At 42.9% G+C, this 26017-nt stretch overlaps 1 protein-coding gene across 3 annotated transcripts; it reads right to left on the bottom strand.

Moving 5' to 3' along the window:
- Positions 1-4: 4 nt before the first annotated feature.
- Positions 5-24303, bottom strand: bhlhe41 (basic helix-loop-helix family, member e41). Of its 3 annotated transcripts, none has more exons than XM_043713354.1 (6): positions 23903-24303; positions 5262-5346; positions 5117-5171; positions 4779-4886; positions 3579-3690; positions 5-2119 (listed from the first exon to the last, which is right to left on the bottom strand). In XM_043713354.1, the coding sequence occupies exons 1-6, from the start codon at positions 23925-23927 to the stop codon at positions 1263-1265; spliced, it is 1242 nt and encodes a 413-aa protein (XP_043569289.1). In that variant the 5' UTR covers positions 23928-24303; the 3' UTR covers positions 5-1262. The 3 variants fall into 3 exon arrangements, with proteins under 3 accessions (XP_043569289.1, XP_043569290.1, XP_043569291.1); XM_043713355.1 differs by lacking the exon at positions 23903-24303 and adding an exon at positions 5472-5726; XM_043713356.1 differs by lacking the exon at positions 23903-24303 and adding an exon at positions 5590-5726.
- Between the last annotated feature and the right edge of the window lie 1714 nt (positions 24304-26017).

Genomic DNA, 26017 nt, shown 5'->3' with positions numbered 1-26017 from the left:
GCAGGCAATATTTATTATAATAACTTAAGATCGCATAAGCAATAAAGCACTAACAAGTGCAAACATAATTGATCAATTCTTCATAAAATTCAGTTCGCTCAAAACATAAAATATTCAGTGGTTATCATGTTTCATTATACCCCTACAAAAATAGCATATCAGACAATATTCATCATTATTCACAAACTATTTACAGTACACAAACAAAAGCTACTTGAGGCAATATATGTATTTCACAATATTGTTGAACACAGCGTGTTAGGCATTCAGCAGCAGCACTGTAACCAGGGTGAGTTGGATCATGCTCAGGCAGGAATGTCTCTCAGCTGTTACATAACCCTACAGAGCATCACCAAATCAGCTGCCTTGGCAACAACTAAAAATAGGTTTCACTGAGGCCACCGTCTCCTCAGTCTGGGTGATGAGGTTCTCAACTGTGACTTGCAATTCTCTGATAACAGAGCACAGAGAGGGCTGTGGGAGAGAAACAGCATTAAATGAAACCAGCAACTTTCATCTCTGAGAAAGGCCAAGAGTTAATGCGTAATTCAGAGCGGGACTGAGAATGGGCAGTCAGCCTTGAATTGACAGGCACAAGGCAATGATCTCTCTAAAATCTGCACTTTTAAAAAAAGTGTGAAGATTTAATGGTTTGCATCTGAGAAATCCCCTCTGCTCACTCCATCTTCCTATTCTAACCATAGGTAGAGGGAAACGCAGAACATGATTTTTTAAAGAATCTTCACTCAGATTGTGAAATCTTTAACTGTAAGCGGGCATCAAACTCAAGCTAATTAAAAGAGAGCTGTAGAAAAATATGATGATTTTCTTCCCAACGTTTTCACATGTGGACATTAACCCAAGTGCTGGAAGGTGGATGGGGTTAATCTGCAAAGTGGCAGCTGGAAAATTACTCTGTGCAAATGAGAGTTTACACCCGATTTAACATGAGTACATGACTCTATTGTGGGAAAATGGAACTGGTACAGTATTTTTTGGCAGTACAGACTTAATGGGCCAAAAGGCCTCTTCTGTACTGTATGATTCTGTGAGACTGGTAGCTGAGTTGATCTTTGTCCACCCTCAGAACAGAGATTGCTAACTTATGTAGCCTCAAACTGTATGGGGTTGATTTAGTTTTGGACCTCACTTCCTTCCATCTCTCGGACTCTGTGGAGAATTGCTGCTCGGTTCCACAGTTTGGTACATGGGGAGTGAAGGTGGAGGGGTGTACAGCTGGCAATGGGAATGCGGTGACTGCTTCAGGACTTGCTGTCTGGTGACCCCAGATCTGGGCTCAAAGCTACTTCGGCCCCAAGGAGGGGTCCAGCTGCCTCAGACTCGCACATGCGGAGCACCAAACCTGGGCCGGAGCCTGGGGTGGGGTCCTGGCAGAGTAGTCTATCAGGTGCCAAGGCCGAGATGGTGGGAATGCCAGGGTAAAGAACGGGAATGGGAGCCGGGCGCCAGCATCTCTCCAGGTTAGCCCTGTCCAGGAGGGACACGTATGGAGCAGCTGCCGAGGGGTTAATGAGATAGAAGGGCACACAGAAAGGGGGTTGCTGGCCAAGCGTGGGCATCATGCCAATCCCCATCATGGGATGGGTAGCAGGCTCGTGGCCTTCCTCACAGCTGGTCACATGACCCGCCAGATCAACTTTGACCCTTTTAGCCGGCGAGTCATCGGGCTCCTGTTTAATGTCACACGTCCATGTGGAGCCGTCACACGGAGTGAACTCCTTCTCATTCTTCCCCTCGCCCCTCTCCCCTTCGCCTCCGTAACCGCTGTCAGTATCCGTGTCACTCCCGGTGTGCTCCGCCACTTGTGTCCTCTGGATGACTGGGACGCAGTTGTCACCAGAGCGAGCCTGATCTGGTGCCGCCGCCGCCGCCACTTGGGCACCAGCTTGCCCCACACCAGAGGCCTGCGTCTCACCATTGGCTCGGAGCTGGGTGATGGCTTGGTGCAAGTGGCCAATCAGCTGGGCACACCGCTGCTCCTTCGGAGTCCAGCTTTCGAACCTGGTCAGGTGCTGCAGCACTTCCCTGGCACACGTCTGAAATCCCGAATGGAAGGCATCCAGATCCGAGTATCTGGCATCTTTCAGGGCACAGTCCCCTCAAAAAAAAAACAAAGGCAATTCAAGCGCAAATCCTGACTCTGTGCAACTGTTATCCAAACAGAGTTGGGAGGTCATGTTGCGGCTGTACAGGACATTGGTTAGGCCACTTTTGGAATATTGCATGCAATTTTGGTCTCCTTCCTATCAGTAGGATGTTGTAAAACTTGAAAATGGTTCAGAAAAGATTTACAAAGGTTGGAGGGTTTAAGCTATAGGGAGAGGTTGAATAGGCTGGGGCTGTTTTCCCTGAAGCATCAGAAGCTTGGGGTGACCTTACTGAGGTTAAAATATCATGAGGGGCATGGATAGGATAAATTGACAAGACTTTTTTCCTGGGGAGGTGGGGGGCGGAAAAGAGTCCAGAACTATGGGGGCATAGGTTTAGGGTGAGAGGGGAAAGATATAAAAGGGACCTAAAGGGCAGCTTTTTCACGCAGAGAGTGGTGTGTGTATGGAATCACCGCCAGAGGAAGTGGCCGAGGCTGGTACAATTACAGCCTTTAAGAGGCATTTGGATGGGTATATGAATAGGAAGGGTTTAGAGGGATATGAGCCAAGTGCTGGCAAATGGGACTAGATTAGGTTAGGATATCCAGTCAGCATGGATGAGTTGGATCAAAGGGTCTGTTTCCGTGCTGTACATCTCTATGACTCTGCTTCAAAATCATGACAAATAAATCCAGGGTCAGAAGTGAAACCATGCATTTGTCTATCCTCCTAACTGGGCATAAATCTCACATCACACTCATCACAAGTTATAAACTATCAATTTTCAATTTCCATCAAATTTAATACCAGAGACCTTTGTGGACCAAAACAAAATTTTGCTTTTGGAGAGAACGTTGACTTAAAATGGTCAGAGTGTCTCCTGACCAGATCGAATCAAGCTCATGAAACCACGGCAATCTGAGCCAAATTTAACATTTTACCGAAGAGGCACTGGGTCTCCTATTTTTGATTTGCTTCTTTCTGGAAGTTACGCCTATCGGGCGAAAGTTGCCAGGTTATTCAGCTTGAACAATGATGTCAGACATGGGAATACACAAGCGAACTGTATTTCAGGAAATCAGCTTATGGGCACAGCCATGAGAAAACAAAACTGTTTCAAAACAGCAAAACCTGCAAGGCTTGCTCTCCAGCTTTCCTCCCTCACTCTCTCCGGATGCCAGAACCAGTGATTAAGCAAATTGGAGAAATAAAAATTACCAAGATCTCAACAATTCTACAAATAAAACTATGCTGGGGGTAAGAGATATTAACTGGAAAATACATGGTCTCAGGTTCAACTCCTGACAACACGAGGACTCTGAGGAGCTTTTATCATGCCTATTCTTTACTCTTCCTCATTTTTCCAACGAGGACTATTGGCAAAGGCTGCAAAGCTCTCTGGAATGTCACAAAGACAATATGAAAATGAGAAGAGTGCCTGTTTAAAAACACTGTCCTGTCACTTACCACTTTGCAAAGCAGTTATCTTCTGCTGCTGTTGCTCTGTTAAAGTTGTCAATGCCTTTAAGTGTTTCAGTGTTAATTCCAGTACCACAGCTTTCTCCAGATGCCCCAGAGTCTTAGGTAGAGCGAGGGTGGGGTGGAGGAAAGGGACAATGTAAATTTTATTTCTTCAATTATAATTAAAAACAGTTAAGACAACACCAAAGTTATCAGTATTGTGAGAAACAAGGCTCACACACTTCAATAATTGCAGTCCGAGACAAAATCTGAATCAGTAGTGTCCTTTATTTTACTCTTGCTAGAGGGTGTGATGTCCAGTGTCTATAAGGCAAGGGACACACACACCTCAAATTCAATTAATACACAACATTTATATAATTTGGTTTCTTTTGTTTTACATTGCTCCTCCCCTGTTTACATCTTCCACTTCCCTAAGACTGGCACCCATTACTCCTGTTTATCTCTTGCCTTATCCGGCCTTGTCTGTGACAAAATGCTTATCTCTGGCCTCACAAGGCCGTTTGACCTCATCCCGCTGTAGGTCATTGTTAGGCATATTCTTTCTTCACCATTATCTACTCCGTCCATCTGTACCTTCCCCTGAACCTTATGACCCTTTTAATTGGGGTTTGTTACTGTGTTTCTATAAAAGTGGGAAACAGATGTTTATACCTACTGTTTGTACAGGCGTATCTAGCTTAACTTCCTCCCCTCACAGCATCTTATCTACTCGCCTGTAATATCTACCATTGTTTTGCAGTCGCGTTTCATTCTGGCATACAATTTTAGCTAATACAAAAACAATTATGTATTTTCTCCACATAGTTTCCATTCTTGTTGACTCAGCTCTTGGCTAAAACAATTACATACTGGTGTGAGTTCATTTAGTTTGTATAAGTAAATGGAATTGCAGAAGTAACACTATTTTTCCTATATCCCACAAGTGTTATTTGCAATCTTGGCAATTATGTCTTCGATTATACTTAAACAACAGTTCAGGCAACACCAAAATTATTGATATTATTTGCAAAGATGGCATTAAGTATACTTTGTAAAGCTGCCTGCACCCCACGGCTCCCTGAGCTGCAGATAACAAATAGCCCACGGGTTACAGGTGGGAATATCTGGCTCTCTACTGCTCCGGGGTTAAACTCAGGCATTACTGCATTAGCAGACAGGGCACAGATTTCATTAATAGCTTACCGTCAGTTTCAGGTGCTCAGGCAGCAGGTCCTTAAGCTGCGCAATGCATTCGTTAATCCTATCCCGTCTTTTCTTCTCGATCAGTCTGTGTGGTAGTTTATAAGCCTCCTGAAAATGTGAAGGCAAGAAACACCATTTCGGAACACACAGATAAAACTGGGGGGGGGGCGGAGGCAACGCTGTTGCTACGCATTTTATTCACCGCATGTTAAACGGTGACAATTTTACAGCGAAATACGGTTCTAAGTACATTAACTAACGGATGGATGGAAATCAGAAGTGGTGAGAAGTTTGGATAAGGTGGCGCACATCTTTGATGAGACAGACAGCCAGCTTACCTTTGGTCTCATTCCCCGCTTTGACTTACACACGTACATAGGGCGGTATTTTACACTGGGGAGAGGCAGAGAGAGAGAAAGCAGTTAATTCAAATACTATTATCCACGGCAATGATTGAAAACGAAAGGGAAAATGCAAACTCACCCAATAAAGTCTGCGTGTTCTAGTAACTTCCGTTCTGTTAGACAAGCAGTGGATTGCCAGGGAGGTAGATCATCCTGCATTATTCCTGTACAGTGGGGGGGAAGGTTGCAAAAGTGCAATTAATTCACCACCCCGCCAGCACAGCCCAAACACACAACTGATTGACAAACCCTGGAGGCCCCGGGAATGATGCCCAGACAGAGGACAGACCTCCCAGTGCAGACAGTCTGATTGTCAGTCTCTGTGTTTCTGCCTGTCTATCTCTCTCTGTATTCAGCCTCTGCGTCTCTCGCTCAGAGTTTTTCCCGCAAAAGAAGCTCCAACTCACGTGTGGTTACCCAGACCTGCCCCCAAAAATCCCTCTCCACGTTCCCCTCACACTCCAATAAAAAGAAACAGGAGGGAAATTGAAGGGAAACTGCGATCTTCTGTTACATAAGCCGTGGGCAGCATGCAGCGTGTGTTCAGTCTGTACCCGTGACACTGCCTGAATGCAGCTCTCTCTCACTCTCTGGGGGAGACCGGAGACGGCGTAAAAAAAAAAGTTATTTTAAAAAAAAATCACATTTTGCAAAAGTGCCCTCCATTCCCCACATCACAATCAGAGGCAATCATTTAATGAACAGACGTGAGCCATTTGCAAAATGTTTGTGCACGCTGGAGCTCCGTTTCAATTTTGTTTTATTTCATAAATATTTTTTATTCATTAAAAAAATGTTTATGTATACATGATGACAAATGCAGTTTGGTTCTGCACCGTGGCACATCAAGAAACAAGACAAACATTGGAAGAAAGACATCTCTTAACACATGCTCAGCAGAGAGTTGTTCAGGGGGTGCAAAGGGTCAGCTGTCTGCTCAGTCGCTAACAGCTACTGCCTCCTGCAAGCGCCCTCTCGCCAGCAAACGCTGTCACTCTGATGGGAGAATTCTATCCATCGTCTGTCTGCAACCGCCAATCCCCTGAACTCATCACTACAACAGAGAAACATCACAACCCGGTTCCCCGTGTTTAATTCCGTGTGACTATGACATTAGGGGCAAACAGTTAAGTCCGTGTTCACAGCTGCCAGCAAGGTCTGCATTTTAGCTCCAACACAGAATAGAGACGGAGCTCGACTTCAGAGCCAGAATCTCTGTCGGTCAGGACATAGTCCCATCATGTTTCCATCAGTCCACACTCTGATTTCACATCCATCCTGCTCCTACATCCAGGCCCGATTTGCATAATAAAATATTCCGTTATTTAAAGCAGCACTGCCTAATGTGATGTGAAGTTTGTTGAATATATCATTTCAGTTACATGACACTAATCTTTTGCTATAACTTGTGTCTCACGGCCTGCTCCACAGCCACCTGATGTAGCAGCAGCACTCTGAAAGCTAGTGCTTCCAATTAAACCTGTTGGACTCTAACCTGGTGTTGGGTGAGTTTTAACTTTGTCCACCCCAGTCCAACACCGGCTCCTGCACAATGTGATGCCCAGCTCCGTTTTCTTCAACCGAGAAATTTAAATACTGAATGAGCAGTGCATAGATAATAATTAAAATTCCAGCTCATTACTGTGTCATTTTAACGTCGGTGGAATGGTCAGTTAGAAGTAGTTTTAAGAAATTTCTAGGAATGGACTGGGACAGCTTGAGTTAGTTCAGGGGGTGCTGACAGCATGTTAAAGTCAATGTGTGTCACGATACCTGAGACCGGTTTCCCCCCGCGGTCCGGGGATGTGCAGGTTAGGGTGGATTGGCTATGCTAAATTGCCCATGGTGTTTGGGGATTTGTAGGTGAGGTGGATTAGTCAGGGGTAAATGTACAGGAATGGGTTTGAGTGGGGTACTCTTCATAGGGTCAGTACGGACCTGTTGGGCTGAAGGGCCTGTTACAACACTGTAGGGATTCTATGAATCTATAACTAAATTAGAGCTCTTGGGGTGCAGTGGTAGTGTCCCTACCCCTATGCCAGGGTATCCAGGTTCAAGTCAAAGAGTGTGGAGCTGGAAAAGCACAGCCAGTCAGGCAGCATCTGAGGAGCAGGAGAGTTTATGTTTCGAGCACAATGGGCAGCACAGTGGCACAGTGGTTAGCACTGCTGCCTCATAGCGCCAAAGACCCGGGTTCAATTCCCGCCTCAGGCAACTGTCTGAGTGGAGTTTGCACATTTGCACAGTCCAAAAATGTGCAGGTGAATTGGCCATGCTAAATTGCCCGTAGTGTTAGGTGAAGGGGTAAATGTAGGGAATGGCTCTGGGTGGGTTGCTCTTCAGAGGATCGGTGTGGATTATTGGGCCGAAGTAGGAATGAGGAGGTGACCAAAGGGGGCTGAGGGGAAAGGTAGCTGTGAACATGAGAGGTAGATTAAGGTGGGGGGGTGAGGGTGATAGGTCAAAGAGGAGGGTGGAGTGAATAGGTGAGAAGGAAGATGGACAGGCAGGACAATTCAAGAGAGCGGTGCCGAGTTGGAAGGTTGGATCTGGGATAAGGTGGGGGAGGGGAAATGGGGGAAACTGGTGAAATCCACATTGATTCCGTATGGTTGGAGGGTCCCAAGGTGGAAGATGAGATGTTCTTCCTCCAGGCGTCGGGTAGTTCAAGTTTGGCAGTGGAGGAGTCCAGGAGCTACATGTGGCAAAGTGGGAGGGGAGTTTGAAGTGTATGGCCATAGGATGGTGGGATTGTTTAGTGCCTGTCCCCCAGAGATGTTCTCTGAAGTGTTCTGCAAGTTGGCATTCTGCCTCCCCGATGTAGAGGAGACCACATTGAGAACAGTGGACACAGTGGATGATGTGTGTGGAAGTGCAGGTAGATCGCTGATGGGTGTGGAAGGATCCAGATCTAAGACCAATTTGCTCCGTAGGTCTGCACTAACATCTCTGAACAGATTGATTCAAGGTAAGTTCAAGAATCGCTAATCTCTACCTCACACATCTTGGGCTAACAAATGCAAAAGAAACTGAACAGCAAGATGTATAAACATCAATGTCAGCAGAATCTGGCGGTTTTAAAGATAAAGTTGAACTTGAAACAGTAACTCTTTTGTTCTCTCTCCGCAGTTGTTGCCAGACCTGCTGATTTTCTCCAGTATTCTGTGTCGTTTCAGATCTCCAGCATCTACACTAATTTGCTTTTATTGAAAATTAAATTGTTGTTTTCAATTCTAAGTGAATTTACAAGCACACCAAAACTTTTGTTTTTAGTTAATGATAATTAATTCATAATGAGCTCCATGTTCACTGTTTTCTTTTTAAATACTAACCTTAATGTATTTAAAATGATAGAGTCATAAAGTCATACAGCATGGAAACAAACCCTTCAGTCTGACCAGCCTGTGCTAATGTCAATCCCAAACTAGGCTAATCCCACCTGCCTGCACTTGGCCCATGTTCTTCCCAACATTGCCTATTCATGTACTTATCCAAACGTCTTTTAAATGTTGTAACTGTACCCGCATCCACCACCTCCTCTGGAAGTTCATTCCACACATGAACCACTCTCTGTGTAAAAGGCTGCTCCCTATATCCTTTCTAAATCTTTCTCCTTTCAACTTAATAATACAAAACAAATACTTTTGAACTCATCCATTTTGGGAAAAGAGCTTTGCTAATCACCCTAGCTATGCCCCTCATGATTTTATAATCCTGTATAAGTTCACCCCTCAATGTCCTACACTTCAGTGAAAGAACTCCCAGACTATCCAGCCTCTTCTTACAACTCAAACCCTCCATTCCCAGTAACATGCTGGTAAATGTAATCAATCACAGGCATAAATTAATAGACTTAAAGATATATTCAATCACACCATTGGGCTTAGATGTTTGCAGCCTGCTCTCTCAGCTTTTCACAATATTTTTTGAATGTTTTTAAATTAAGGAAGAGAGAGCTGTATGTCCACATTTGCAGTTAGGAGTCACATAATGTCATTGCAAAGACAGACTAAGTGAACAGGCAGAATGATAGCTAATGGAGTTCAGGTGCAGGGTCATCCTTTTTTCATAGGAACTAGGAGTAGGAGCAGGTCAGGCAGTATGCTGTGCTTTTCCAGCACCACTCTAATCTTGACTCTGATCTCCAGCATCTCCAGTCCTCACTTTAGCCTAGGGGTAGGAGCAGGCAATTCAGCCCCTTGAGCCTACTCTGCTATCTAATACAATTATGGTTGGTCTCAGCTTGGCCTCAACTCCACTCTCCTATCTACTCTCCATAACCCTTCAACCAATTATTAATGAAACATTGGTCAATGTTTTTCTCACATTTTCTCAGTATTACAGCATCCACTACACTGTCATGAATTCCACAGATCCATGACCCATTGAGAAAGGTAATTTCTCTTTATGTCTGTTTTAAATCTGCTACCCCTTATCCAAAGCCTCTCATTCTAGATTGCACTGCATGAGGAAGCATCCTCTCTATGTCTACTTTGTCACTTCTCTTTAATATCTTATGAACCTTAATTAGATCTCCTCTCTTTCTTCTAACTGCAAGGGTATAATGACTTAATTGAGAAATACAAGATAATCAGAGGGTTGGATAGGGTGGACAGTGAGAGCCTTTTTCCTCGGATGGTGATGGCCAGCATGAGGGATGCAACTTTAAATTGAGGGATGATTATATATATATAGGACAGATATCAGAGGTAGTTTCTTTACTCAGAGAATAGTAGGGCCATGGAACGCCCTACCTGCAACAATAATAGACTCACCAACTTTAAGGGCATTTAAATGGTCATTGGATAAACATATGGATGAGAATGGATTTGTGTAATGGGCTTCAGATTGGTTCCACAGGTCGGCGCAACATCAAGGGCTGAAGGGACTGTACTGCGCTGTAATGTTCTATATTCTATAAGCCTAACCTACTGAATCTTACTTTAGAAGACAAATCCTTACTGTAGGATTCCTAGCCTCTGACCTGCTCTTGAAGCCATTGTTTTAAACGGCTAGTCCTGTTCAGTTTCTGGTCAATGGTAACCCACAGGCTGTTGATCGTGGAGGGTTATGCATTGGCAATACAACTGAATATCAAAAGTAATAGTGAGATTCTCTCTTGATTACTTAATTAGTCATCAATCTTTCATAGTTCCATTACTTTTTACTGTATTTAGTAGGCATTTTGCACATTATATGCTGTATTGTAAGTTGCCTATGAGTATGGAAGATTTCAGTGAAATCCAGGGTCAGGTCCTGTTGCCTCATTCAAGGGCATTGAATGAAAACTAAGACAAGTGCGAGATCTCCTACAAGAAACCACTATTTTGAGTTTTGTTGTTTAACCTCAATCAGACGCAAGGCACCAGTGTTTGATACATTTGTATGGGTATTTTCTCAAACGTAGGAAATAGCTACTTCTGTTACCAAAGGTCCCCTGATATTTGGTAACAGATATGGAGTTATAAACATGTACAAACTGCAGTTGCTCCGTTTGGAGACAGACTAATACATTTGCAGTATAACTCTGACCCACCTACTAGTCTCACAGCTGGCTGATATCATGTTTATACCATGGACAAAAGCTTATGAACTCATTTCACTAAATAATATGTTCATGATTACTTTAATATGTGATGGGTTTATTGTGCTGTTTAACAATAGTAGCATTTCCACCATTATTTCTAAAAAAGTCTAATTCCTTTTGCTTATGATGTATGTTTTCACTTACTGTGTTTGTTAAAGTTCTTCATTTAAGCAGATGAGAGTCTGAGCAAAAGAATGCTATGAAGCTTATTCAAACTAATTAATTAGTCTTTTCAGTTATTTCATTGACAGCAGTAGCAGACAAAAAATAATTGCCTGTGTTCAGTTATGTGCGGCAGTTCTTACAGCAATTTAGTGATTCAGGTTAGTCAAAGCTGAACGGAGGGGACCGTTTGAAAAGGAGACACTAAAGTTGAAGTGAATATGACCTTCTGAAGAAATTTCCCACTTCATTCATTTATCAACAGATTTTGGTTGTGTAACACCTGTAATATATATTTTAAAAACACATCAGTGAGGAAAGGGCTGCAGAGACAGACAATCTCAATCTCATCTCCATGGCAATGGCCTGACAAATCAGAATGGACTTCTTTGTTCAAAGTTTAATGAGTAAACTAAAATCAACTGATCAGCTCCTGCTACATTACCATCCCTCCCATATGGGAAACAATGAACACCCTCTTCTCCTGCTGTGTAAGTAGTTATTTTCTCTCTAGAATAGATTTTTCTCTTGTCTTTTAATCCTGATGAATACATGATGAAAATCTTCAACTTCATGCCTCTGTTTTAGCAATGTTTCAGATATAAAAAGTACAAAGATGCTTTCACAAAATGTAAAGGAATGGATGCTAAGCAGCAGAAGGAGAGATTAGGATGGCTACATGAGAATTTGTTTTAAAAAAAGATTTTAAAGCTTCAGAGGAAAGTGAAGAGGCAGGGAAAGATATGAAGACAGTTCTGAAGAGGAGTCATACCAGACTCCAAACATTAACTGTTTCTCTCTCCACACATGCTGTCAGACCTGCTGAGTTTCTCCAGCAATTTCTGTGTTTGTATGTGAAGAGAAGGGTGAATTTGGAGTTATGAGTCAAGACACAATCAAATAGTACAACACTTGGGTTAGAATATTCCTTGAGCATTGCGTCCAGTCTGGTGTGTGAAACACAAGAGAGATATTCAAGTGCTGGTGAACATTGTGGAGAAGCCTTGAGTCTGATCCCTCGTAGAAGGGATTTGAGTTAACAGCAAAAGCTGCAGTATCTGAGGGAGTGCTGCACGTTCCGGGTGCTGCTTTTCAAGATAGTGTGGAGAAAGTAAATGCAGAACATAATTTACAATCACACTTTAGGATCAGGAAAAACAACAGGTGTTTGGAGATTAGTGTGTTGCTGGAAAAGCACAGCAGGTCAGGCAGCATCTGAGGAGCAGGAAAATCGATGTTTTGGGCAAAAGCCCTTCATCAGGAATGAAGGGCTGATGAAAGGAGTATGCCTGAAATGTCCATACTCCTGCTCCTCGGATGCTGCCTGACCTGCTGTGTTTTTCCAGCACCACTCTAATCTTGACGCTAATCTCGAGCATCTGCAGTACCCACTTGCACCTAAAGACTTTTAAATAAAGAGTAAATAATGTTGAGAATAAGCTCACAGACTCAGTGGTGAGTAGGATTGCCAAACCTGTTTGGATGTATGCCTGAATGTTTCATCACATGATCTTCTGCTGAACAACAGTTTTGTCCTTTGCAATATTTTTAAAGTTAATAAAATAAAATCTTTGAAGAAAACAACAAAGAAAAACTTTCCTTAAAACAAAACATACAATTTTCCTTCCAGGACATTCTCGGCAGTTCCCAGGAGGTGAATATTTTATTTTCTGGAGAGGCCAGAGCATTGCTGGGGAATTGCAAATGAACAACGGGAACAAAAAGGATGGGATCAGTTAAAGATATAGACTTCAGCGAGGCGTTCGACAAGGTTCCCCATGGGAGGCTGGTTATCAAGGTTAGATCTCATGGAATGCAGGGAGAACTAGCCATTTGGATCCAGAACTGGCTTAAAGGTAGAAGACAGAGGGTGGTGGTGGAGGGTTGTTTTTCAGACTGGAGGCCTGTGACCAGTGGAGTGCCACAAGGATCAGTGCTGGGTCCTCTACTTTTCGTCATTTATATAAATGATTTGGATGCGAGCATAAGAGATACAGTTAGTAAGTTTGCAGATGACACCAAAATTGGAGGTGTAGTGGACAGCAAAGAAGGTTACCTCAGATTACAACAGGATCTGGACCAGATGGGCCAATGGGCTGAGGGGTGGCAGATGGAGTTTAATTCAGATAAATGCGAGGTGCTGCATTTTGGGAAAGCAAACCTTAGCAGGACTTATACACTTAATGATAAGGTCCTAGGGAGTGTTGCTGAACAAAGAGATCTGGGAGTGCAGGTTCATAGCTCCTTGAAAGTGGAGTCGCAGGTAGATAGGATAGTGAAGAAGGCGTTTGGTATGCTGTCCTTTATTGGTCAGAGTATTGAGTACAGGAGTTGGGAGGTCATGTTGCAGCTCTACAGGTCATTGGTTAGGCCACTGTTGGAATAATCTGTGCAATTCTGGTCTCCTTCCTATCGGAAAGATGTTGTGAAACTTGAAAGGGTTCAGAAAAGATTTACAAGGATGTTTCTAGGGTTGGAGGGTTTGAGCTATAGGGAGAGGCTGAACGGGCTGGGGCTGTTTTACCTGGAGTGTCAGAGGCTGAGGGGCATGGATAGTATAAATAGGCAAAGTCTTTTTCCTGGGGTGGGGATGTCCAGAACTATAGGGCATAGGTTTAGGTGAGAGGGGAAAGATATAAAAGAGACCTAAGGGGCAACATTTTCACACAGAGGGTGGTACATGTATGGAATGAGCTGCCAGAGGAAGTTGAGGAGGCTGGTACAATTGCAACATTTAAAAAGCATTTGGATGGGTATATGAATAGGAAGGGTTTGGAGGGATATGGGCCAGGTGCTGGCAGGTGGGACTAGATTAGGTTGGGATATCTGGTCGGCATGGACGGGTTGGACCGCAGGGTCTGTTTCCATGCTGTACATCTCTATGACTGTATGAACAAGAGGGGGTGCTAGCCTAGTGCTATTATCGCTAGACTATTAATTCAGTGACCCAGGTAATGTTCTAGGGTCTAATCATCATTAGGTTTCCAGACTTTTTTTATTTAACTAAAATCCAGTGGCCTACACGTGACTCCAGACCCACAGCAAAGTGGTTGACTCTTAACTGCCCTCTGGGCAATAAATGTTGGCCTAGCTAGTGACATGTACATGAATGAACAAAAAATAGATGCAGCAATGTGATGGGTATCTGGAGCACCTGAACAAAATGGCTTCCAGTCGTAAATTGGACAAACAGGCTTCCTTGTGCATCATGGGTACCAGGATCAAGGAGACTGAGGGCTCAACCACTAAAGATGGATGAAGAAAGATGAGTGCAACTGGGCAGAGTCACAGCATGGTAGGATTTGGAGGCTGGAGGAGGTTATCATAGAAAGGATGAGGTTATGGTGCTGAAGCATTTGGATAGAGGTTTGAGGTTCAATGTGCTTGGGCCAAATTAGAGCAAATGGAGACCAGCAAGGATTGGAGAGATGAGCAAGGAAGACTTTATGCAGGAGTGAAGAAAACACTGAGAGGAGATTTGATAGAAGTATTCCAAATCCTGAAGAGTCTGGACAGAGTAGATAAGGATAAATATCCCATTTATAGAGTCATAGAGATGTACAGCATGGAAACAGAGCCTTCGGTCCAACCCCATCAATGCCGACCAGTTCTCCCAACCCAATCTAGTCCCACCTGCCAGCACCCGGCCCACACCCCTCCAAACCCTTCCTATTAAGTAATCTAAAATAATCTAATCTGATCATATATCCATCCAAATGCCTCTTAAATGTTGCAATTGTACCAGCCTCCACCACTTCCTCTGGCAGCTCATTCCATACACGTATCATCTGCAAACTTACTAACTGTACCTCTTATGCTTGTGGAAACTTCATGACCAAGGGGGCACAGATTTGAGTAAAAGGGAATTAAATTGATATGAAGAACAGTGTTTTCACCCAATGAGTGGTTAGTGTCTGGAGTACCCTGAACGAGAGTGTAGTGAGGGTAGGTTCAATTGAAATGTTCACAAGGATAATAGACAGTCACCTGTCAAAGGAAGAATGTACAGGGTTATGGGCAGAAGACAGGAGAATGGAAGCAAAGAAATTGCTCATTTGGAGAGCCAGCTGAATGTGCTGCTTCTGCAATGTAACAATATCGTGGTTCCGTAAAGATGTAACACCTGAACTTTACACGCAACAGCAATAATCTTTGCCATTGTTATTCAGAATTACCCATCTAGATGTATAGACAGGGTTCAATAATTATCTAATTGCTGCTAGCTCTTGGATAATACCAACTGTTTAATCAATTTAATTCTAAAGGACAGACAGTTAAGGCTCTTGTAGGGCTGAGGAGAGTAAAGCCAATGGTTTCCCCTTCCAACTCCATGTGATTTAGCCACCTCATCCTCTACCTACCACTCCATCACCTTTGATGGTTTGCACTGCCTGTTTGGGCTTTGCATGCCGACTAATCAGTTGGAGACCATGGGCGATTTCCTGGACAATAGATGAAAAAAATACCATTGGTAAAAAAAAACCCATGAAAAAACCCAATTAAAAACACCATAGAATAAGATACCACAGGTGATTGGGGATGAGAACAAAAACAGTCAGTTGTGTGTATGAGAAATATACCTGAATATATATAAAGGGAGAAATGATTACATGGGGTATGCTTGCGGAACAGTGGTAATGTCCCTATCTCTGAGCCAGGGGATCCAGATTTAAGCCCCTCCTGCTCCAGAGATAGGGATATTATATTAACACTGAGAAATAAATACTTTTGCCTTTGTTAGGCTTTGCGCATAAATTGATTTAATCGGAAACTTGGTGAGTAAACAAAAGCCATTCAGTTCAGTGTAAGAACACTTTTGGAAAAAGCTGAGGCATAAGATATTTAATAAACAGTGTGACAGTTTGGTATGTGTATGAGCTAGGTGAAATGAAGTGGGGTATTTATTCTTTTCTCTGCTGTTTTGCTTTCACAGATTACTGTGGGTAGGAGCTGAGCAAGGTACAAGAACTGGAAGATTATTAAAAGGGATAAACTGAGAAGCACTTGGGATAAGTTAAGTCGGATAATAAGATGAGGCTAACATTAAGCTCAAAGCAATATCTTTAAGATTAAGTGATAAGAAAAGTTAGTTGGGTTTGGATGCCCATATAATGTGTAAAGATCATAACTTGTTTATTTTCCTGTACTGTGGACTGAAATGAGAACAGGATAGGTTTAAACAATAAGGATTGTGGAATGATTTACTGTACCTTTCAAAATAAAATACCAAAACCCCGATTGTCAGTGATGTTTACATGGCTGCTTTGTTCAAGCAGCGGAGGAGGCAAGTTGCAGATGAGCTAGGATCAGGGGTTGTGTACAAAGTAAGATTCTGCCAGCAAGAAGTAGTTGGTTGGTTCGTGGCCAGTTGTCAATGACAAAAGCCGTTGGCCTGCCAACAATTATATGGTTGGCTCGTGGGAGCTGAGCAGCTTGTGGGTGTGGACAATATTGCCGTAGCCTTCAAATCTTTGGAAAGGGAGGGTTTTTAAAAAAAATTCATTTGTGGGATGTGGATATCACAGGCTGGACCATAGATATTGTCTGTTCCTACCTTGAGAAGGTGGGGGTGAGCTGCTTTCTTGAACTGTTGCAGTCCATCTGCTGTGGGTTGACCCACAATGCCATCAGGGACGGAATTCCAGGATTCTGACCCAGTGACAGTGAAGGAATGACAATATATTTCCAAGTCAGGATGGTGAGTGGCTTGGAGGGGAGCTTGCAGGTTGCGGTTTTGGCAATGCATCTATTGCCCTTGTCCTATTAGATGGAAATGGTTATGGGTTTGAAGGGTGCTGTCTGTGGATCTTTGGTAAATTTCTGCAGTGCATCTTTTAATTAGTACACACTGCTGCTTCCTAGGATCAGTGGTAGAGGGAGTGGATGCTTGTGGATGTGGTGCTAGTCAACGGGTTGCTTTGTACTAGATGGTGTCAAGCTTCTTGAGTGTTGGTGGAGCTGCTCCCATCCAGGCAAGTGGGGAGTTTTCAATCACATTCCTGACCTGTGCCTTGTAAACAGTGGACAGGCTTTGGAGAATCAGGATGGGTATTACTTGCTACAGTATTCCAAGCTTCTGACCTGTTCTTGTAATCACTCGTGTTTATGTGGTGAGCCCAGTTGAGTTTCTGGCCAATGGTAACCCAGGTGTGAGAAGATAACTGGCTTCTTCAGGCTTCAGGCATTTTCTACTGTAGAGAGACACATTTCACTGGGGAGGTGATGGCTAACTTATCACCAAACTATTAATCCAGAAACTCGGGTAATATTCTGGGGGCATCTTCAGTCCTCACTTTCTCCTAATATTCTGGAGACCTGGGCTTGAATCCTGACACTGCAGATGGTGGAATTTGAATTCAATAAAAATCTTTCCGTGGCTCCATTTCATGTTATGTTTCATAATGTCCCTGTGAACTGCCTTAGGTGTTCAATTATATTACTTTATAAATTATCAGATGTTATTAGTAGAATACATTCAGTATTTGAATTATTGCAAGGCCATTAGAACTCTGGAGTAACCTCTTGATAATGTCCTTGAGCTGCTCCTCATTGGGCATAAATAGCACTGAGTGGGTGGAGTTCTGAAACAAGCAAGAAACACATAGAGAACGAGGCAGAATCCTGAGTCAAGCCATGTGAATGTCAGAAACAGGTGCAGAGAAGCATGTGGAATAGATTGACTAGCATTAGGTGATAGATTACCTGGAATAGCTTATGGAATTCAATAATGTATCGGAATTCAATAATGTAACAGTAAGATTAGAACTTGGTGTATTACTGAATGCAATGCCTTGTACTGTTTAGTCTTCATGTGTAATAAACAGCATTATAAATTAGCCAAGTCTGAATTTATTTTTCAACCTCTTCTTTAACCATGGATATGGGCATAAATCCATAATCAAAGAAAAATTGACAACAACAACATGCATTTATACAGCACCTTTATTCCAGCAAACTATCCCATGGAGTTTCACAGCAGCATAATCAAACCAAGAAAATTCACAGTGGCTCAATGGTTAGCACTGCTGCCTCACAGCACCAGGATTCCAGGTTTGATTCCAGCCTCGGGTGACTGTCTATGTGGAGTTTGCACATTCTCCCCGTGTCTGTGTGGGGGTGCTCCAGTTTCCTCCCACAGTCCAAAAATGTGCAGGTCAGGTAAATTGGCCATGCTAAATTGCCTGTAGCGTTAGGTGCATTAGATAGAGTGAAGTGGGTCTGGGTGGTTTACTCTTCAGAGGGTCAGTGTGGACTGGTTGGGCCAAAGGGCCTGTTTCCACACTGTAGGGAATCTAATCTAATTTTTTTTAAAAATTAGTCAAGGAAGTTACTTAGACTGGAGACTTTAAGTTCAAAAGAGCACCTTAAAGAGAGATGTGGGGAGATGGATTAGTTTAAGGAGGGAACTTCAGATCTAAGCAGGTGACGATCTGGTTCCCAATGGTGGAACACAGCAAGTTGGGATGTGGAACAGGCCTGAGCTGGAGAAACACAAGATTCTCACAGGGTTGTGGAAATCCAGAGGGGACTAAACCATGCAAGAACCAGTTCATAAGGATGAAAGTTTTATATGTGTAGCATTTGGAGAGCAGGAACTAATGTAGGTCAACAAACACAGGGGCTGTCAGTGAATGGAACTTAGAGTTAGGGTAAAAGCAGTCAATTATTAATAATGATATCCTATATCCGCACTTGTATAGCCAGACTCATTTCCTATTGAGGAGAAAGTGAGGTCTGCAGATGCTGGAGATCAGAGATGGAAATGTGTTGCTGGAAAAGCGCAGCAGGTCAGGCAGCATCTAGGGAACAGGAGAATCGACGTTTCGGGCATTAGCCCTTCTTCATTCCCTCATTCCTGAAGAAGGGCTAATGCCCGAAACGTCGATTCTCCTGTTCCCTAGATGCTGCCTGACCTGCTGCGCTTTTCCAGCAACACATTTCCATCTCATTTCCTATTGGTCCGTCTGTACTACAACTAGTGCATTTTTAACATTGAAATATCATCGAAACGATAATGAAAATAATGAATTGTAGTTTAAAATAGCAGAAGCAGTATTTTTCACAGAACATTAGTTAAATGCGATTATTTGTCATTAAGTCCTAATGCTTCCATGAGCCTGAACAAGTGATGTTAATCATACAATGACAAGCAGATTCCCTATGTAATAAACATTGCTGCCAACATTTAAGACTTCATTAAAGATGATTTAATAAATAATGTGCCAGAGGGTCATTACATGAACGGGAATTAAAATTAACATTCCTCACAGCACAACTCTACTGCACTGTTTAATAAGCACAAAAAGAAAATGGCGACAATTTGATCATCTTCGGTTAGATCTCTCACAGTCAAGAAAGTCGTTAATTACTGTCACTAATAAATAACATAAATATCAGGTGGGGACCTTATCATACCTTGGAACTGAAGCACAAACCCCTATGGGGGGCTCTTGTGGCACAGTGGTAATGTCCCTACCTCTGAGGCAGAGGACCCAGGTTCAAGTCTCAAAATGTTCTGGAGATGTGCCATAACACATCTGAATAGATCACTGTAATTAAAGAAAAACACCTAATTGGCTTATTATTGACCTGGCAGTTGTCAAACATCCCTTCCTTACTTAGCCTGGATTTGACTTAAGGTCCACATCAGTATAGTTGACCTAAAATGAAAATTGGTAAGCCATCCAGTTTGTGGGCAATGCCCTTACCATTGACACCCACCTTGCTAATGTGTATAATCAATCATGTGGATGTTTTGCACACTGCCATGTCAAGTACGCCATCATGTACTGGTGCAATAGATTCAATTTCAAATTAAACTTTGGCCCACTCTTTGATAACACTGACATGTTGCCATCCCCAAGGCTACTCAGTGTCTAGGCTGGGATTTATAAATGGCTGCGGGGTCAGGATCTGTTCTGGATAGGCGGGTCTGTAAACAATGGACCAAGAGGTGACCTCTGGACGTTAGCACATCTGGAATGGATTTGAATTTTGACAAGGGCCGATGGAGGATAAGAAGAGAGTGGGTAACACACTCACCACCAGTTAACAGTTCCTTCGGCTTCTTCAGGAGTTTGCTAAGAGTCCTGCATGTTTCTGAGTACCGTTTTCAAGTTTCTGGCAAGCCCACACAATTTTGTTCATGTCGGTGTACAGATATCAGGTCCACCACGAGACCCATATTTGTCTTTGAGGTAAATCTATGAGGCCGATCAACACTGGCACAAGCTCTAGTTCTTGGCTTGTCATTTATGCCACTTTCACCTTGTTCCACCTCCATGGCCTCCTCAGAAGCCACCTGCCTCAATCAGAAAGGCAGAGACAGGCCCCAAACATGGCTGCTCCCTACCTGTACTGTTGAAACTAAGCAGGCAGCTCCCATTGTCTAGAGACATTGAAGATTGCCACCTGGACAATTGGGCTGTTTACATGTGAAGATTATATTGTTGATGGTTTGTGCGGTTGACAAGATTTGCATTTCTAAATGCAGACCTGAACTGAACAGAAACAAAAACAGAAATTGCAGTTAACTAAAATCTTCAGTTTTCAGGAAATCTAAAACAGAAATAGAAGCAGAAATCTCAGGAAACTGCTGCTTGTTGAGCCATTTCATGCTACGATTCCAGTTGTACAGTACAGGCAGGCTGAAGGTGAAGGCCGGATCTAGGAGCTGGATTAGGGAAATACTGTTAAGACCCACTGGGGTAGTGCCTTGCTAATCCTGGAATCATGCCAAATGCTAAAGTTGTGTGTTTTTTAAGGAATGCACAGTTTCTCAGTTTACCTAACTTCTGACCAAGGTTGACAGAAAACACAGACCAGATTTCTGTAGTAAGCAAGAATTATAATAAATTATAAGTAATTGGCAACATCTACAAGTATACAGATATAAACCATTGATATATGACACTACTAACTAAATCTCCAATCCCCTTGTGCAAATATACACACAAACATCTGTGCATGCACGCCCACATACACACACACACCACATGCACACAGATACACATTACATTATTGACAGAGATTGAAAAAACTGAAATGCCAATTCAGTGATCTGAGCTTCCCAATATTGAGATGATCCCTTGTCAGCTAGCCCGGACCTTGGTGTTCAGTTGGTCTTCTCTGGAAACCTCTGGTTTGTAAGAAATACACAATGACTGATTTATCAAATCAAAAGTCACTGTTCATGGCAAATACTGCAAGAAAGGTAACTGGTTTCCTTCAAGTTGAGTTTTTTTTTAACTGCAGAGAACAGGCAGCTTCTGCTGGGGAGAATAACTGCACATCCTTCTGTGTCTTTTCTCTCTGTGTCTCTGTCATAGTTCCAGTTCCAACCTGCTCCATTAGCTGAGAACCAATCAGCATCACTTGTAAACAGCTCTTTGACTGCTGATAGTCTGCAGGGCCCACAGGCACAAAAAAACACACCAGATCGTTTACAGCTGGTTCTGGATCAGTGGTGCTGGAAGAGCACAGCAATTCAGGCAGCATCCGAGGACAGGCAAAATCGACGTTTCGGGCAAAAGCCCTTCATCCTGATGGCCTGTCCTCGGATGCTGCCTGAATTGCTGTGCTCTTCCAGCACCACTGATCCAGAATCTGGTTTCCAGCATCTGCAGTCATTGTTTTTACCTCATTTACAGCTGGTGTTGACTTCCTTGTGAAATTATGCAGCCATCCTGGTAAATACCTGTTTTTAAAAATAGTTTGTTCTCCTTTCATCACACAGTTTTTAAAGACACACACAAAAATAGACACAGTCCTTGAAAATACCCAGAGGCTGAAATTGTTTCTGTTTGTTGAAGATAATATTGGCACATCCATACCATCAGCACCATCAGGTGGAGAGAAGAATAAATCAGGTAGAGCCCGCCCATCTGCAAGGCACTAGTCAGGACTGTGATGGAATACTGTCCACTTGCCTGAATGGGTGCCGTTCCAACAAGCTTGACACCATCCAGTACAAAACAACCCACTTGATTGGCACTATATCCACAAACATCCACTCCCTCCACCACCATCGCTCAGTAGCAGCAGTGTGTACTATCTACAAGATGCACTGCAGAAATTCACCAAAGATCCTTAGACAGCACCTTCCAAACCCATGACCACTTCCATCTAGAAGGACAAGGGCAGCAGATACATGGGAACACAACCACCTGCAAGTTCCCCTTCAAGCCACTCACCATCCTGACTTGGAAATATATTGCCATGCCTTCACTGTCGCTGGGTCAAAATCCTGGAATTCCCTCTCTAAGGGCATTGTGGGTCACCCCACAGCAGTTCAGGATGGTAGCTCACCCCCACCTTCTCAAGGGCAACTAGGGATGGGCAGTAAAAGCTGACCCAGCCAGCGATGCCCATATCTGATACATTTTTTAAAACAAATCAGGTTTAATCCTCAAAAAAGTTGGAATTCGACAGGCAAAAATTATGAATGGATTTTTTAGCTGAAACTAGCTGCTTATCTGCTGAATGGACTGTAGTAAATCTAGGAGATCTACTTTTGATAAACCTGCCATCTAAATTTATTGTTATAGTTGCCACAGAATGTAATTTCAGGATTAGAGTGGTGCTGGAAAAGAACAGCAGGTCAGGCAGCATCCGAAGAGCAGGAAAATCGATGCTTTGGGCAAAAGCCCATCATTCCTGATGAAGGGCTTTTGCCCGAAACATCGCTTTTCCTGCTCCTCGGATGCTGCCTGACCTGCTGTGCTTTTCCAGCGCCACTCTGATCTAAACTCTGGTTTCCAGCACCTGCAGTACCAACTTTCACCACAGAATGCAATTTGCCTGACCATTCAGCTTTGAAAGAGGTCAATCATGATTGATTGTTGAAATTAAAGTTCTCTTAAAATGAAATCTTATCCATTGGAATTCTGTTGGGGAGCTTTGCTAAATTCCCCATGTTTGTCTAGGTGGGCATCATAACAGCAATGCAGCTTGGGTGCAAGCTCAGGACTTGAATATTATCTGTGTTGGACACCTTATACCACCGCCCAAATATTGTGTAACAGCCTCAGAGGACCATAGGGCTGCTGCCTGATCAGAGAGAGGTGACTGGTGAAGGTTTAACCTGAGGGTCACCGTGCCAAGGTGAGGGGAGAGGTTGAGAAGGAGAGTCTTTCATGGTAACCTCAGCCTGTGCAGGAATTGAACCCACACTGTGGGCTTCACTCTGAGCCAACTGACCTTCTCTCTCTGGACACTGCACCAGCTAAACCAAATCACAGGATCCCTATGGTATGGAAGCAGACCATTTGGTCCATCGAATCCACACCAGCCCTCCGAAGGGCATCCCACCTCATCCTTGTATTCCTACATTTCCCATGGCTAAGCCAGGTCACCCAGAGGAAACCCACACAGATGTGGAAGAATGTACAAACTCCAAGCAGACAGTCGCCTGAGGGTGGAATCAAACCTGGGTCCTTGACGCTCTGAGGTAGCAGTGCTAACCACTGAGCCAAATGTCAGCATACCTAAAACATAGGTCCTGCACGTTATAGGGACCAATTCTCCTTTGATCTGTTAACATGCTGTGCATATGCAACAGGCTGCAGAAAAATAATTACAAACTACCATTAATAAAGTGACAGTGCACATTAAAGTAATCATTAAAAATCATTTTTAATTGAAATCCCCAGTGTAACCCATCAGCTCATGAGTTAACCAATATACCTTACTCACTATGTAACTTATCACATTGCACCATTTGTCACGACACAGTCCCCATATGCTGGTACATGTTGGCACTCCCAATGAATCATCAAATCTAGAAATAGAATCAAACTCCCTGACAACTTCTGAAATTTATGAAGGCGAGTGTGAAATGCCTTTCCTAATGAGAGGAGATTAACTCCATCATGAACACGAACCTCTGACAATTGCACAGTCTCAGAAACCACATGTTTAAAAATTATGTATTGCCAGTTTTGGGAGGAGGTCATTAACACACTCCCACGTACCTTTCCCAACCGTCCACTGCTTCATTCAATCTTTTCAGGTTTCTCCCCAATAGTACGATCAGGACTGCTGTGTCTCCAGGGTGGTAGGTGAGATTCTTTGTCACATGCATCACACTCATGTAGAGTCAGCTGATAAGAGGCCCGGGTAACAACCCTGCAAACATGTGAGTGGACAAAGCTGTTGGATAGCGGCTGCAGGGCTGGAAGGCTGTGAGTAGCGAATGGACTGAAAGGCAACCACCAGAGACCATAACAGCAATAGAGTACAAGTGGGGAGAAGTGATTGAAGTAACGGATGAAGCACAAGGAACAGCTAAAGAGAATGAAGGAGTGGGGAACAGGAACAAAGTAACTATGAGAAAGAGGAATCCAGAGAGACACCAGGAGCAACTTAATATAACAGGTAGAATATAGGTTCGTGAATAAACTCCATAAGTCACCCATTCCATAAAATGACTTAATGAACTTCTTCATCGTTTCCACATTCCTGTCCTATCCCACATTGCTTAATTCCTTCAGTCCACAGAAATCCATTCTTTTCAATTTGAAAATCCTCATCATCCTGGTTGATCTACCAGGCTGATTCGACAATCTTTCAGGCAATTTCAATGATTTTCAAACTTCTGAGTGTCAATATATACAGCCAATCCTGTATCCTGAAACTATGATCTCTAATTCTAGACCCTCCAGTCCAGGGAAACAGTCATGCTTGTTTCAATGAAATCACCCTCAATTCTTATAGCTCCAGATAGTAGAGGCTTATTTCATTCACGCTCTCCTCATAAAATAGAGTAATTCTAAGAATCATTCTGGTGAGCATTTGCTGCTTGTTGGGGAGTACTGTATGTTTTATTCTTTTTCCAACATCATTAATATGCAGGAACGTTTCAGTGCTCCTATTACAATTGGGATGTCAGACAATTAAATCAGTATCAAAAAATTCACAACCTGTTTACCTCACAATTGGCAATGATAAATTCATATATTACAAGACAATGGAGCTGGACTCAGTAACATATTAATGGACTATATTTCTGCAGCCTGTTTGACAGAGCAGAGGAATATGAAAAGTTGGTTTAATAGTTTTAGGAATACTCTTGCGCTATCCATATGTAATACAATAGTAATGCATCAATTCAATTTTATTGAAGATCTCTGATAGGTTTACTTATGACTAAACAAATACTGGCAGAGTAATCCCTAGACACAGCCAGTGTCCAGAGTATGACAATGCACAGTGGCTGTGTTTCTCGGTCATGTGATGACATCCAGATAGTTAATTCATCTGCACGTTGAGCTTCTCAAAAGAAACATCATGCTTAAGGCCATAATTTTTAAAAAGTAGAACTTGGAAGGCTTGCTTTCTTTGTATCTCTTTCTCGGCCCCGTATCATTTTTCATTTCTAATCAGCTATGTTTTAATTGGAATTTGATAAGAGTTAAGGTGAGAGAAAAACAAAATGTTGACTGACCTAGAGTATATTAAAAAGAAGGAAGTCAATTTCTCCTCCTCTTTGCCTGGTCATAACCATAATCCTTTGCTGACTTCTTAAAATTCTTTCTGTCCTCAGGTATACTCCACCTTTTGATATCATACTTCTTTAATCTAACACTATCCTTATATTCTCAAGAGGCCAAGGCTGCATCACTTGGGACTTGATATTTCTCCCCAGTGGAATGAACATTCATTGAGAACTATGAATTATTTCTTGAAATGTTACCATTGCCTATCTGTCATCTTTAAATCTCACTTCCCAATCTATCTCAGCCAACTCAGCCCTCACTTCTCTGAAAAAGTCCCATATGTTTCTATGTTGGGATCATATTTAGCTGATGGGATAGAAAGCCGCATACCCCAATTTACTGATGATGCAAAAGCAGGCAGCATTTATAGCATCTAGATGGAAAGATCAGATTATAGAAAGATTAGTAAAACTGTCACAAATAGGCTTTAATGGAGGTCATCCAATTTGGACCATAAAAGAACGGGATAGGGCACTTTGTAAATATGACATGCTAGAAGGAACAGAGGATGGGTATGCTTAGTTATAGAGTCATACATCACCGAAACAAGTTATTTGGTCCATGCCATTCAAGTTTCCGAGCCTAACCTAG

Source organism: Chiloscyllium plagiosum, chromosome 23, assembly GCF_004010195.1.
Source record: "Chiloscyllium plagiosum isolate BGI_BamShark_2017 chromosome 23, ASM401019v2, whole genome shotgun sequence".
Taxonomy (NCBI): Eukaryota; Metazoa; Chordata; class Chondrichthyes; order Orectolobiformes; family Hemiscylliidae; genus Chiloscyllium; species Chiloscyllium plagiosum.
The sequence above is the reverse complement of the archived record's forward strand: the minus strand, read 5'-3'. Positions and strand labels throughout refer to the sequence as shown.

Excerpts from the sequence above, each read along its gene's own strand:
- bhlhe41 (XM_043713354.1), bottom strand. The coding sequence starts at position 23,927 with ATGAAGCAGTGGACGGTTGGGAAAG. Across the intron at positions 3,691-4,778 it reads CTGAGCACCTGAAACTGACG|ACTCTGGGGCATCTGGAGAA; the intron begins GTAAGCTATTAA and ends GCTCTACCTAAG. Across the intron at positions 2,120-3,578 it reads GATAACTGCTTTGCAAAGTG|GGGACTGTGCCCTGAAAGAT; the intron begins GTAAGTGACAGG and ends TTTTTTTTTGAG.